Here is a 15,212-nt window from a genome sequence, read left to right on the forward strand (position 1 = left end):
AGATTTCCATTGCACTCTGAAACAGAACTTGATGGGTGATGCAGGTGCCTACTGGATGAAGCCCATGCCATTAATTCCTTGTGTAATATAAGACCCCACCCCTCAATAATTAGGGTTGCCAGCTGTGGGTTAGAAAATACCTGGAGATTTTTTGGGGGCGAAGCCTGAGGAGGGCAGGGTTTGGAGAGGGGAGGGACTTCAATGCCATAGAGTCCAATTGCCAAAGTGGCCATTTTCTCCAGGTGAACTGATCTCTATCAGCTGGAGATCAGTTGTAATAGCAGGAGATGTCCAGCTAGTACCTGGAGGTTGGCAACCCTATCAATAATGCCTGTAGCATTAATCCCTTTGGCTATTTATTTGCTTAAGAAATGTATATGCCACCTTTCCAGAGAACTGCTCAATGTAAGACACTTCTCCCCACTGGACAGAAAGGTGAGAAATAAATAAATACATTTTTTTTTGTATTGTAAAAATTCAATAAAAAATTATTTTAAAAAAATGTATTTATTTATTTCTCACCTTTCTGTCCAGTGGGGAGAAGTGTCTTACAATATTCCATCCTCCATTTTATCCTCACAACAGCCCTGTGAGGTAGGTTGATCTGAGAAAGTATCACTGGCCCAAGTTTACCCAGGAAACTTCCATGGCAGAGTGGAAATTCAAACCTGGGTCTCCCAGATCTTTCCCAGAGTGGAAATTCAAACCTGGGTCTCCCAGTGTCACAGCCTTATTGTGACACTCTTAACTACTACACCACATCTTAAGGCAGCTCACAAATTAAAAAATACAATAAAATCATAAAAACAGCATAAGAATAATAACCTCCTCAAAAAAGTTAGGGGCACAAAAACAGCATGAAACAGCTTAAAGTTCACCAGTCTAAAATTATATTCATTTAAAAAAGTTGAAATACTAGAAGTAGACCATTAAAATAGGCACAAACGATGGAAACCCCTTGATTAAAAGCTTCGGTAAAAAGAAATATTTGGGCCTGGTACCCGAAAGATAGTAAGGTTCCCACTGAGCTTCAAGGAAGAGGAAGGGAAGGTGCCACCACTGAAAAAGCCATGTCTCTGGTCACCTACCTCTACAGCACTGGTTCCCAACCGGGGGCCCATGGACCCCCAGGGGTCCGCGAGAACTAAATGAAGGTCCGCGAAACAAAGTTATAAACCCATAATAAATAAATATTTTCAATTAAAAGTTTTCTATTATAAAATATATATATTCAAATATTATTCTAAGTTTAATGTTTAACTAACAGTTATGATTAAAGTTTATTTTCAAATTCTCGGAATTTTTATTTTGAACCTTGGGGTCCCTGCACCGAGCAAAAAAGTCCTAGTGGTCCCTGGTCAAAAAAAGGTTGGGAACCACTGCTCTACAGCAACAAAGAACCGGGTTTCTGAACTAGTGGGCTAGGCTACCCTTACACATGAACTAAATAGTTCGCTGAGCCTTCAGTGGCCCAAAGTAGGTTTGACTGATGTCTCTTTGATCTTTTCAAGTCCGTTTCACAGTTCTGTTGATATATGTAACATCTGGGGAAACAACTGCAACTGGGAATTGGGAAAATAAAGCTAATATGCGTTCCCATTCACAGCAGGCCCCTGTTAGTATTAGCAACTAACTGATGCTAGCCAGGGTTGTAGCAGTGAAGCCAGTCCCCTTGATTCATAGAAATAATAATCTGCGTACAACCACAGACTAGAGGGCATTATTATAACTGATAATCACAATCAAACATTGTGGTGAAATCTTGAAAGAGTGTGTAGAATGAATATATAAAAATCTTAGCTGACATCTTGTTTTACAATTAAAATGGAGTTTGTCCTTTCTAAACATTTCCATAGGGTTCTCTCTTTCTCAAAACCTTTAAAAACAGTAATCATTTTGATCAAAGTAGTTAATGTGAAATCTTCAATTCAAGACAATCTTATTATCCAAGAAGCAATCTGCAATTTGTTGCAACTTTATTGGTGTTCTGTGGATAATTCAGGATGGTCTCATCAGCTCCTGACTGAGAAACATGGAACCTAGACATGGGGATTTGATAGATTAGTAAATGAGAGAGAGGATGTTTCTCAAAGTATTTTGTCTCTAGTTTTCTATCCATTATTTATGGTGAAGTTTGCAGAGCTTGGATTTAGCTGACTCAGATGGATTGGCTCCAGAAACCCACTCTTTTGCTTAGCCTGGAAAGTGTTTATGGATGCCAACCTGACAAACTGGTTTTCTTGTTTATTTCTTTGTGTGTGTGTGTGTGTGTGTGTGTGTGTGTGTATTTTTGCCTTTTTTTGGTTATGATATCGTGCAGGTTGCTTTCAGATTTTAAAAATACAGTCTGTCCTTTCCACAGTGTGTTATTCCCCAATACTGAGTAAATGCTGTAGTCCCTTCTACTGAGGGCAAGAGGTCTTTAACGTTTTGAGAGCTGAGGTATTTGGGACACCTCCACTTCTTCATCTTTGCCAGTATTTCAGACTTCCCTGGGCTGTCTACATAGAAATCTGCAGGACAATAATGGGCTAAATGGACTGAGGGAAACTTTTTCTTTGTTGCTGTAACTCTATGCAGAGAGATAACTTCATTATTAAACTTTTATCTGTTGTCTCTTAATTCTCAAGCTTTGAAAGCATTCCTGGTCTTGTGAATACAACAAGAGCCAGGCTAGGGTGTTGCTCTGTCTCTGGTGGTGGAATGGCAATTGCATGAATGGTGCCCTCTCTATAGAGTTGCCAACCTCCAGGTACTAACTGGAGATCTCCTGCTATTACAACTGATCTCCAGCCGATAGAGATCAGTTAATTTGGAGAAAATGGCAGCTTTGGCAATTGGACTCTATGGCATTGAAGTCCCTCCCCTCTCCAAACCCCACCCTCCTCAGGCTCCGCCCCAACATCTCCAGGTATTTCCCAACCCAGAGCTGGCAACCCTACCTCTCTAGCTGTCTTCCCAGGACAAGAGATCTTTAATGGCCAGAGAGCCAGGCAGGGAGGGGCTGGATGTTGCTCTCACATGCATAGATGATAAAGATATTGTACATGTGGCTATGTACACATATTGGAATGTGGTGAGTATGCCTATGTTTTAATGGTTTTATGTTTTTGTATGTAGTTGAGCTCTGTTTTTGTGTGTGTTAAGTGCCGTGAAGTCACTTCCGACTCATGGAGAACCTATAACTCCATGTGCTCCAAAATGACCTATCTTTGACAGCCTCACTCAGATCTTAAATTGAGGGCTGTGGCTTCCTTTACTGAGTCCATCCATCTCTTGTTGGGTCTTCCTCTTTTCCTGCTGCCCTCCACTTTTCCTAGCATGACTGCCTTTTCCAGTGACTCTTGTCTTCTCATAATGTGACCAAAATACGATAGCCTCAGTTTAACCTCATTTAGCCTCATTTTAACTTGTTAGGTCAGTTCAGGCTTTATTTGATCTATAACCCACTGATTTGTTTTTTTGGCAGTCCATGGTATCCGTAACACTCCCCTCCAGCATCACATTTCAAAGGAATCTACTTTCTTCCTATCAGCCTTCTTCAATGTCCAGCTTTCACACCCATACAAAGTAATAGGGAATATGATGACATGAATTAACTCAATCTTGGTGGCCAGTGACACATCCTTACACTTCAGAATCTTTTCTAGCTCCTTCATGGCTGCCCTGCCTTTCCTTCATGGCTGCTCTGGTTTTAGCTGTTTTAATTATGTAGTTTTGTTGGTTTTAATGGTTTCTAAATAGCCTTAAAAGAGAATTAGACAGTGTAAGAAGATAGATCTACAAGCCACAGTGCCTGAATGGAACTTCCATATTCAGAGGCATGAACTTAAGATGCTGAGGACAAAATATGGAGGAGGGGACAAAATATACCTGCTTGTGGGCTTCTTATAAGGTGCCTGGCTGACCATCATTGGGAACAGGATGTGGGATAAGTGGGGCTCTTCGTCTAATCAAGCAAGGTTCTTCTTACGGTCTTCAATAGCAATCAGCGATCACTGAGGCATAACTTTTTAGACTGCTTGGTCTCAGAGAAAGGCATATCTGCCTAATACTGAAATTAAACAAAAATAGTAGTTGTATATTTTATGCTACCTGAGCTATATTTGCAAGTTGTCTTAAAAAAAGACTCTAATGTCTCAGTGGTGTTCTTACAATGCAAACCTTAACACAATTCAGCAGAACTGCATTTTGCTTAGGATTCCACATCCAGTCTCCTCGGAGATACTGGAATTTAAAACAATGTGTTGAATCGCTTTTTTAGATCATGGAGCTCAGTACACATGGAACTGTAGCATTTTTCTGAAGCTGTAGATGTTTGTGCATCTCATAAGAGGCTGTGGTCTGCAAGCAACTTTGACAGTTATTTTAAAAGAACAATCCCTTACTTCTAAATGCCAGAGTACCACAGAAGATAAGTAACAGTCGCTTATCTCAGAAGAGCATTCCTGGACTTTACAGTACCCCCCCTTTGGAAATGCTTATCTAGTAACCCCTTTGATTCTTAGTCTGCTCCATGTGCTGAGCCAGTTCAGCTTCTCCTTTACACTCGCTGACGAACGATCCCCCCCAAAGCTTTTATAGCAGCCAAAGGTATTATGCTTTAATTACCAGATGCTACAATAGCTTGCTAAGGGTAAAGGGAAGATGACTGGGGAAGGCACTGGCAAACCACCCCGTAAACATAGTCTGCCTAGTAAACGTTGGGATGTGACATCACCCCATGGGTCACTAATGACCCGGTGCTTGCACAGGGGACTACCTTTACCTTTACAATAGGTATGACCCCCACATTTGATGGCTTTACAGACATGTGGTACCTGATCCACGGGCCATGGGGTGATCTGTGCCTATTACCTTAACCAACAGGGCAAACTTCTATACCATAACATCTAGCACAGCTTACTGTGTAAATGCTGCAGAATTATTTATTGACTCTCTAGGCTGCCTTTTCACCAAAAGGGACTTGGGGTGACATGCCAATGATTTATCCCATTTCATAGCATGTCACTTCAACAAAAACACAATAAAATTCCATACAATAAAACAGAGAAGATACGCTTAAACCAAACTAAAACACAAATCTCTCTGTGTGTGTGGGGGAGGGGAGGGTGTCTCCATTATACAAAACATCTAATTTACTTTACAGCCAGCAGGGGGGTGACAGCAAATCTGCCAATACCTTGTGTCAGGCTTGTACATGAGTTCTGATACACCAGTCCTGAGGGGCACTTGACAAGCTGCCTGTCTGGTTCTTTGCCTGGCACTACAAAAACAGAGGGGTGGCTTGTCAAGCACATGGGACTGCAATGCTTGGTTGGTATCCTGCAGGGTTCCAAGATGAACAGGTCTTCCATTTATATGAAGGAATTTTCATTTTGAAAAATCAGTTTATGATTCTTTTTGTCCCCATTCCTTGCATCCATAATCACATCTCCAGAGGCATCCAGAGAATCTGGGTGCCTAGGACAGAAAAATATGGCTCCTCTCATGGATAGGGTTGCTAGATCCTTCTTTGCCACTGGCGGGAGGTTTTTGGGGCACAGCCTGAGGAGGGGAGGGTTTGGGGAGGGGACTCAATGCCATAGAGGGGACTCAATGCCATAGAGTCCAATTGCCAAAGTGGCCATTTTCTCCAGGTGAACTGATCTCTATCGGCTGGAGGTCAGTTGTAATAGCAAGAGATCTCCAGCTAGTACCTAGAGGTTGGCAAGCCTACTCATGGAAGCAGATGTACAAGAAGCGTATAGTTACGTAGACAAGTATGTTGTTTGGTATCTGTACTAGGGTTGCCAACCTCCAGGTACTTGGTAAACAAAGACAGCAACCAATTGCAATTAAACAAAATAAACAAATTTTATACAACTCGTGGTATTAAAGTATCATATCCACTGTGTTTGCTTGTGAAATGAAATACCATCAAGCAACAACAACAAAGGAATACAGGGGCAATGCCCAATTCATAACATGTATGCATGTACAGTCATTCCATAAATAGTAGGTCCTTCATAAGGTCTGTTTCTTTTTCTTTAAGTCCAAGAGGTGTGTATGATATCACTTCCACTTCTACAGAAGCCCAGTAATCTTTCTGTTTTGGCTATAAAAGCCTTCCTCAGGGACTACTATATGAACAAAATAACAATATATACAGCACAATCTGGCATAATTAACAGAATCAAAAACAATTAACAAAGGTATATAAAATAATATACTTACACGCTAGCTGTTAGTAACTGGCTTATGCGTTGGCAATATAAGACTCATTTAAAGGATCTAGTCACCTGATTAATGAGGGGTCCTAAATTTACCATGTTTTAAAGATTCAGAAACCATTTCACGTCAATGACATAAGTACAAAAAATTATCTCTATAAGTAGCATGCCAAACCTAAAGACGTATTTAAACCTTTAGGGTGTAGTGTATCAAAGAGGTATATATACTTAGATTCTTGACGTCTAAGTATCAAATCTATATCTGTTCTGTCATAATTATGTGTATTAATGAAGCGCCATAGAACAAAGAAAGACAATTCTTCGTCAGTATGATTTCTTTCAAGAAAGTGTGGGGTCAGAAGTGCTTCTAATGTGTGATTTCTGATCCTAGACCTATGTTCGCTGATGCGATATTTGATGGGTCTTGATGTTTTACCAATATACCAATATTGGCATGCACATGTAATACCATAAATAAGGTAATGTGAATCACAGTTATTAAAGCTTTCAATCTTAAAAGTCCGACCTGTTACTGGATTGGTAATTTCTCGGACTGTCAATATAAATCTGCAGCTCTGACAGGATCCACATTTAAAGTTCCCTTTTGGTAATCTGGACAATGCTATTGAACGTGGTATTTTAGTTACAAGCAGGTCTGTGAAAGATCTTGTGCGTGTGTATGCCATACGCGGTGGTAATTGACAGCCGGGCAGATGCTGAACAAGGTGCCAATGTTTATAAAGAACTTGTATGATCAGGGGTGACATTGATGTACACTGCAACACGCAAGTAATGTGTTTGGTTGCTTGAGGCAAAGATTCTTTAAGTAACTCATTTCTAGGTTTGCACTGCGCTTTAAGCATGGCTTGTTGAATCACTTTGCTAGGATAGCCCTGTTGTTTGAAGTCTAAACCCAGTTGTTGAGATGTCCGATTATAGTCAAGAACATCAGTCGAGTTCCTTTTTAGCTGTAATAACTGACTAAAAGGAAGGTTATTCCTTAAATGAAGCGGGTGGAATGATTCATAGTGTAATAGGGTATTTCGTGCCATTTGCTTCTTATACGGGCGAACTCCCAATTTACCGTCAAGTCTCTTGTAGACGGTCACATCCAAAAATGGGATTTCTTTCTCATTACATTCCCCACTCAAATTAATGTTAGGGTCTTGCTCATTAATCCAACGACTAAAGCCCTTAAAGCTTTGGCGGCCCTTCATAGCCAGAGATCTCCTGCTATTATAACTTATCTCCAGCCGATAGAGATCAGTTCACCTAGAGAAAATGGCCACTTTGGCAATTGGACTCTACAGCATTGAAGTCCCTCCCCTCCCCAAACCCTGCCCTTCTCAGGCTGTGCCCCAAAAACCTCCCGCCAGTGGTGAAGAGGGACCTGGCAATCTTAATCTGTACCCACAGCAATCATAGGAATAGAACAGTAGCCATGCTGGATCAGACCAATGGTCCATTTGGCATCCTGGGTTTCTAACAGTAGGTGGTCAGATGCCACAAAGAAACCCACAAGCAGAGCTTATAGTTGTTCTATAGTTGTTTCAAAATATGCATGGGAATACATCCAAAATTTGCTCCCTCTATATCAGGCCCCAGCAATAATCAGTGAATGCCTGCAAAGAGCAATGGATTCCCATCTTCAACTTTTGGGCATATTTTGTGTATTGGACCACTTCCAAATTTGGATTTAGGTTTGACTTTCTGGGCACAATAACAGAGTTGTGTTAAAAGAAACCCAGAACAATAGTAAGTCCCCAATCAGGTGTATGGGTAGACAGGCCTGAGGGGAGAAGTGTCCCAGGAACAGTAATAATATTGTTAAGCAGCTCAGGATTTCCTGGTGGTCTGAGCTTGGTAGTGGCTTCCCTCGGCTCTGTTCAAGGCTGATCTTAGATCTGAATGGGCAGCTGCTGGCTCCCAGTAGGTGATGCACTTAATAATGACTGGATGTTAGTTCCTAGTTTTACAGGAGAAGAAAGGTATAAAAATAGTATGACCAGTCAACACGGAAAGGTTTTTAAGATAGTTTCTGTTCAACAGGACGATTACAAGACAGGATTTGCTGCAGCTTACAAGTGACCTTTGATTACCTTGATGGCGTCGCTGCCTGTGAATAATGTGGGTGTACCGAATGCATGCCAATAAAACCCTTTGGATCATGTGATCATGTTGTGTGTGTGTGTGTGTGTGACTGACAGAGAAACTCCTTCAACACCATCACTATCTTATAATCTAATGCAGTTATCTAGGGTTTTCATCTGGTTTGTGACCAGGATAGTAGTATTAGTGAGAGCAAATTGCATGACAAAGCACGGTGTACATGTTTTTCAATGTATCTTTCAGTACTTTGTTGGGTAGGCATCTTTTACTACCATATTCACTTTTTTCAGTGTGTGGCCATGTTAGTTGGTGACCAAGCCCAATCTTTTGTCTAGTGGGAATATGGCCAACTGCTGGTAAGCAGACTGCATCAGACCCTTGCTGGGCTGTTTTGTGGCTCTTACCTCTTCTCCAAGCTGGGAGGATGCCTGGCTGAACTTGTTTGTGGGATGCCTGAGTCAGAAATGGTACTTGCAGCATTATTGCGGAAGCCTCTGTTTGGCATGGGGCACCAGTAGCACCTCATTCACCACAAGCACCAATTCAGATGCCGTGTCTCACCCATTGTTTACCTCAGTGCCCAAGTGGAATCTGCATTAATCTCCATGTTCAGAAGCAGCAACACTCTGAATACCCATGCTAGGCGGCAGCACTGGGGGAAGGCCTTGGCCTCTATGCTCTGTTGTTGGCCCTCCAGAGTAAAGAGCTGGCCACTGTGTGAGAGAAGATGCTGCACTAGGTAGACCACTGGTCTGATCCAGCAGGGCTCTTCTTAAGTTTTTATCTTTGTACAGAGTGGCTCTGAGTCCGAAGCAGTGCCTCACTCAGCTCTTGCAAGAAGGAGAGACACCTGTTTTGATCAAAAAGGCACTCTGGGGGAGGGTGTGTGTGAAAGGATGCACTAGACACCCCTGCAGTGATGGTTGTGGAGGTCTCTGGGGAGTCTTCCTTAAGTGGTAGAGAAAGTTGGCATATAAAAACTAACTCTTCTTCTTCTCTCTTTTACTTTTTAAATATTTATATATTTCAAGAATATAGAGAATAAAACTGCTGCTACCATACTACCCTTGTACAAATCTATGGTGAAACCACACTTGGAATACTGTGTACAGTTCTGGTTGCCACACCTAAAAAGGGATATTGCAGAGCTTGAGAAGGTGCAGAAAAGAGCAACCAAAATGGTCAGGGGGCTAGAGCAACTGCCCTATGAGGAACAGTTAAAACGCTTGGGGCTGTTTAGCTTGGAAAAAAGGCGGTTAAGGGGAGACATGATAGAGGTCTATAAAATTATGCATGGTGTAGAAAGAGTGGACAGGGAGAAGCTTTTCTCTCTCATAATACTAGAATGAAGCTGGCGGGTGGGAGATTCAAAACAGATAAAAGGAAGTATTTCTTCACACAATGCATAGTTAAATTGTGGAACTCCCTGCTCCAGAATGTGGTGATGGCTGCCAACTTGGACGGCTTTAAGAGGGGAGTGGACGTGTTCATGGGGGAGAGGGGTATTAATGGCTACTAGTAAAAATGTATACTAGTCATGATGCATACCTGTTCTCTCCAGGATCAGAGGAGCATGCCTATTATCTTAGGTGCTGTGGAACACAGGCAGGATGGTGCTGCTGCAGTTGTCTTGTTTATGGACTTCCTAGAGGCACCTGGTTGGCCACTATGTGAACAAACTGCTGGACTTGATGGGCCTTGGTCTGATCAGCATGGCCTTTCTTATGTTCTTATGTAACCATTTTTATTTTACCTCTTCAGAGAACCTGCTCAAGGCAACTTATAAAACAGCACATAATAAAAACGTTAAAAGTTGTTAATTAAAACCCAGAATTAAAACCCCAGCCCAGCATAAAAGCCCAGGCCATAAGATGGTAACGGTGTCCAGACTAAAACAGTATTAAAAGATCAATCCTTTAATCAAAATCCTGGATGAACAGAAATGGGTTGGTTTGAAGTTGAAAATAATCCAATGTAGGTACCTGGCAAGTCTCTTGGGGGAGGGCAGTCCACAAGGGAGGAGCCATTATGGAAAAAGCCCTGGTTGCCACCTGTATCACTTTTGAAGGTGGGGTCACGGAGAGCAGGGCTTAACTGGGGGGCTGGACAATATGGGAGGAGGCACTTCTGCAAGTATACTGGCTCCAAGTTCTTTCCTACATTTTCTTTTAAATAAAGGTAGTATTGGGGCTAAGTTTGCAGAATTGTACAAAGTGTAATAAAAAATATATAAACATGCACATTGTGAGATTTAATCAAGATTGATTTAGCGTATCTCACTTGTGGAATTTCTGTCCATTCTCATGTTTGTTGATCAGTACCTTGAAGCCAAGGAAGTCTTTCCTCCTCAAACCCATAACACATTCAGTGCATTTAATAGTGTGGTGCTCCATAACTATACTGGCATCCATATGTAAAAAATGGAGGATAGAGGTGGACACTGTAAAGGAGACAAGTTAGATATGCCTTACAGGTGCCTTGCATCAGCACTAACTTGCAGCTCACAGTGAAAGGACCCCGGGGCCGATCTGCACGTCCCTGCTTTGACGCCACCAGACGCCACACTCCTCGTTGGTTTCACACGGCAAGCAAATTGCCACATTGGGGGAAGGTGCTGAGAGGAGCAACAGGTGTCATGTCAAAGAGCCACTGAGTAAGTATCACTGCTCTAAAAGAGAGCCAGCATGGTGTAGTGGTTAAGAGCAGTGGACTCTAATGTGGAGAACAGGGTTTGATTCCCTACTCCTCCACATGAGCGGCAGACTCTAATCTGGAGAATCTGGTTGGTTTCCCCACTCCTATACATGAAGCCAGCTGGGTGACCTTGGGCTAGTCACAGTTCTCTCTGAACTCTCTCAGCCCCACCTACCTCATAAGGTGTCTGTTGTGGGGAGAGGAAGGGAAGGAGATTGTAAACTAGTTTGATTCTCCTTAAAAGGTAGAGGAGTCGGCATGTAAAAACCAACTCTTCTTCTTCGTGTTCTAGTTTCCTACTGTTGCAAAATATTCTATGTTCAAGTCAGTGGTTTTTTTACTAACTTGGGACCTCACTGCAGAAGAACTACTTTTTTTGCTAATTCTTTCACAGAAGGGCATGGCCACAGAAGCAGTGGTATCACTGTTTTCTACCCTGCTTTGCGATGCTTTGTACATTGCTGGAATCAAAACAAGTTATTCTGTGTCTTGTACTAATCTTACAGCTGTAACAATTTCACTTGTGTTAAATATCTTCTCGTTTGAATCAGACAGAAAGGAATGGGCCCACATTGCTTATGTCTTGCAGACTTGATGCGTAAAAGATTTCTTCATTGTTCTGGGAGCCTAGGCAGTTATGGATGGAGTAGTTGGAGCAAAGAAGAAGGTCTAATCTACACATTCCATTTTCTCGGAGGATGTCTCTGGGTCAAGTGGAAAGACATGTTCTGAAGTTCCTCACTTCCAGGGTCATGCAGATGCAATTCAGCAGCGCAAGGAGAGAGGGAGTTCAGACCTCAGAACATCCTATTTGCCCTGTTGGGGGCTGAAGTGTACTGATGAGCTTCATGTTACCTTTACACAATGGGGCAAATACCGCTCCTCCAGGCCATTTCAGGTTAGGAAAATGGCACAAGGGAGGTGTAAGCCACTCTCTCCATGTGCCACAACCCCTATATGAATTGCCCCCCCCCCATGCCTGGGAAACATGGAACTTCAGAATATACCTCTCCAGTCAATCCTGGGGATATCCCCAGGAAAAATGCAATCTTTGAAGTTAGGCCGTACGGTACAAAGTAACCAAAATTAACTTCATTACAGAACCATACCCTATTGGTTTAGCAGTGCAGTCCCAAACAATGTTACCCCTTTCTAAATGACTAAAGTCAATGGGCTTAGAGCAGGGTAGTTCTGTTGCACTGTCAGAGTCAGCTTCTGAATGGAATAGTACTCCTTGTTAGAATTTGGTGAGTGTAAAAAGTTTGCATGGGTGTAGCATCACCTTGTGGTCTCCTATGCTTTAGTTTTAAGACGGAAATTTTTTTGGGGGGGTGGGGGAAGCAACCTGACCTTATTTACATAAGATTTTTGCTTTCTTAATACCAGCGATGTCAGCAAAGTTAATGCAAAGTCCATCCTATGCATATTTACTCAGAAGTTTCTCCCTAAATTCAATTAGACTGACAAGTGAGTATGCATAGGATGGAGATCACTCAGCATGGTGAAGTGGTTAAGAGCAGCAGACTCTAATCTGCAGAACCAGCTTTGATTCCCCGCTCCTCCACATGAGCGGCCGACTCTAATCTGGTGAACCGGGTTGGTTTCCCCACTCCTACACATGAAGCCTTCTGGGTGACCTTGGGCCAGTCACAGTTCTCTTCGAGCTCTCTCAGCCCACCTAACTCACGAGGTGTCTGCTGGTGGGGGGGAGGGGATTGTAAGCTGCTTTGAGACTTTACAGTAGAGAAAAATCGGGGTATAAAAATCAACTCTTCTTCAGGCATGAGTGATGGCAGCCTTAATTATGCACCTCTCTCTCTGCCAAAGCTTCTGCTTGGTAGTTCATTTGCAGACTGGTATAAGAGGCAAACTAGTCTTCTTGGAGTTTGGTGTGTTTCCCAGAAACAAGGCTGCATTTCCACTCCTCTTCCTTGCAGTTACAAGTCATTTCTCTGAGAAGTTGCTTTGCCCTGCGTGTGCATGTATGTGTGTGTTTTAATGAAATGGAGGCCAAGCGTCCTCCCCCTCCTTTTCTCATGTCAAAAGAACAGAGAGGCCAGGTCTCAACACGCTGAACCCTTCAAAAAGTTGCTTTGAGTGAAACAAACAGGCGGTCGGTTTGGCCACTGTGCATTATGTAACTAGTGCACTGGCTGCAGAAGCTGGATGACTGACATGGAGAAATTCCTGGCGGAGGGGGAAGGGTTCTGCCCGGGAGTCACCACCAAGAAACCTAAAGGGGAAAGTGGCTGTAGATCAAGGGAAACAAAATGGAGATTGTCACCAACACCCCCCCCCCCAATAAACGTGTACTACAAATGCTTTGGGGGGGGGAGGGGGGTAACATGGCACGAACGCAGCGCTTCCATATGAATACGAGGACGCGCCATTTGGGAAATGAAACGCGGTGTCAGCAAAGGAAGCAGATAATGAGCTGTCCATATTTTACCATCCATCCACACAAGCGCCCTCCCCCCCCCCCCGCACCCGCTCCTCTCTGCAGAGGGGTAGAGAGAGAGAAAACAACAACAAAGAGAGACCCAAAGTACTAGGAAAACTCTTTTGCTCTTCGCTAACTCTCTTAACCTAATTTGGAGCGTTGATTGCTCCCGCGCCGCGCGGCTGCCCCTTTAAGACCTGCTCGCTTAACAGTTTCACAGAAAGGGAGTGACCTCTGGGCTTTGACAGCTCCCCTAATAACTAGCCGAGCCCAGGCTCCTCCCGCGGCCCCTGATTGGACAGCGGGCCGGTATCCACTCTCCCCATTGGCCGACGGCTCCCCCTGAGCGAACCTTTAGAACTCCGAGACACAATATTCTGTTACATTGTAGCAAAATGGCGACTGTCATTCACAACCCCCTGAAAGCGTAAGTAGGAATCAAAAATGTACATATTCCGCGTGGTTTAAATATGAAAAAGGGCGCCTTTCCGATGCATGCTGCCAGACTGAACCCGGCGTCCCCAGACTGCAGATGATTTCTCCTCCCTCCCTCTTTTCTTCCCGACCTCCTCCCCCCACCCCCCCGTGCAACACACGCAAGTCTTTTGCTTGGAAATTTATTAAGAAGAAATTGTTAAATTTGCGTCCTGCTTAATTGATTTACGGGGATGAAAGGAAACGGGAGTTCCGGCGCTACGAAGGCACCGAGGCTGCTTGCAGCTCTCGGGGCTTCTCGGAGCCTGGAAGCGGGGAGATTCTGACGGATCCCCGAGGGGGTGCTGGCGCTCGGCAAGAGTCCTGTGCGTGGCGTCCGCGGCGGCTTCCACCGTCGCCAGCGCCGGGTCCAGCGGAGGAAGATCGATTGTGGAAACCGGGTGCGCAAGGACGAGTTTGCAAATGGTCGGATTGCAGTTTCGGAGTTTGCTCCTTGCAAAGCTTCCAGGAGTTGGGATGACTTGAGGGGGAGGGCAGGAGTTGGGGGGGAGGGCAGGAGCTTCTCCGGCGTTTCCCCCCCCCCTGCTTCGTGTTGGCAAAAAGGGCAGCAGGGATTTCTCCCCCCCCCCCCCAGGGCAGGACAGCAGGGGCAGGTTAGCCGTCTCACTTTCTGTGAGTGTGTGTGTGCAAGAGAGAGAGAGAGAGAGAGAGACTGTAGTGCTAAATGAATGACTCTGGTTGCTTTCAATAAAACGCAGGAAGTCCGGCGACCTCTTTTGCATACCGCTCGCGTTCCTCTTTTCAAAGTCGATCGGATGCCAAACTCGGGATGTGTTTCAGTTCAGGGGCGGGTAGCCTTGGCTCGAGCATCGCTGGGGTGTGTGTGTGTGCGTGCGTGTGTGCCACGGAGGGCAAAATCTGGCTGCTCTCGGGAGGCATCCGGAAAGCTCCGGTGCAGGTGCACGGGGGGGGCTCTCTCGCCCGAGGGACTCAAGGCGGGTAGTTTGTCTTTCTTAGGCCAGCCTCCCGTCTTCTCCTTACGGACGCCCAACCGCCAGCTCGCCCCTATGAAGGCATCCGGGGGAGTGGGATTTGTCTAGGGACGGCAGCCTTCTTCCCCCTTTTAAAATCTCGCTCTTGACTTGCACCGAAGGGGGCGGGCGCTCCGTGCAAGCGAAGCGAGGGCGTTGAGATCCCGGGCAGCTGGCGCAGCGCCGCCCCTTTGGGCTCCCTCAAGTTCTTCCCCGGGGCTGTTTCTGCGCGTTGGCTGCAATTCCGGGCGGGAATCGGGCGCGTCTCTTGCAGCCCAACTCCTCTCCCTC

At 44.5% G+C, this 15,212-nt stretch overlaps 1 protein-coding gene across 2 annotated transcripts in view; it reads left to right on the forward strand.

Annotated features, from left to right (window-relative positions):
- Positions 1 to 13,813: 13,813 nt before the first annotated feature.
- The window catches only part of DPF3 (double PHD fingers 3), a 201,272-nt gene continuing 199,873 nt past the window's right edge, over positions 13,814 to 15,212 (forward strand). For both annotated transcript variants that reach the window (XM_056850839.1, XM_056850840.1), the window contains exon 1: positions 13,814 to 13,882. In XM_056850839.1, the coding sequence (XP_056706817.1) occupies positions 13,851 to 13,882 (32 nt within the window). In that variant the 5' untranslated portion in view covers positions 13,814 to 13,850. The remainder of the gene's footprint in view (positions 13,883 to 15,212) is intronic.

Source organism: Euleptes europaea, chromosome 6 (assembly GCF_029931775.1).
Source record: "Euleptes europaea isolate rEulEur1 chromosome 6, rEulEur1.hap1, whole genome shotgun sequence".
Lineage (NCBI taxonomy): Eukaryota > Metazoa > Chordata > Lepidosauria > Squamata > Sphaerodactylidae > Euleptes > Euleptes europaea.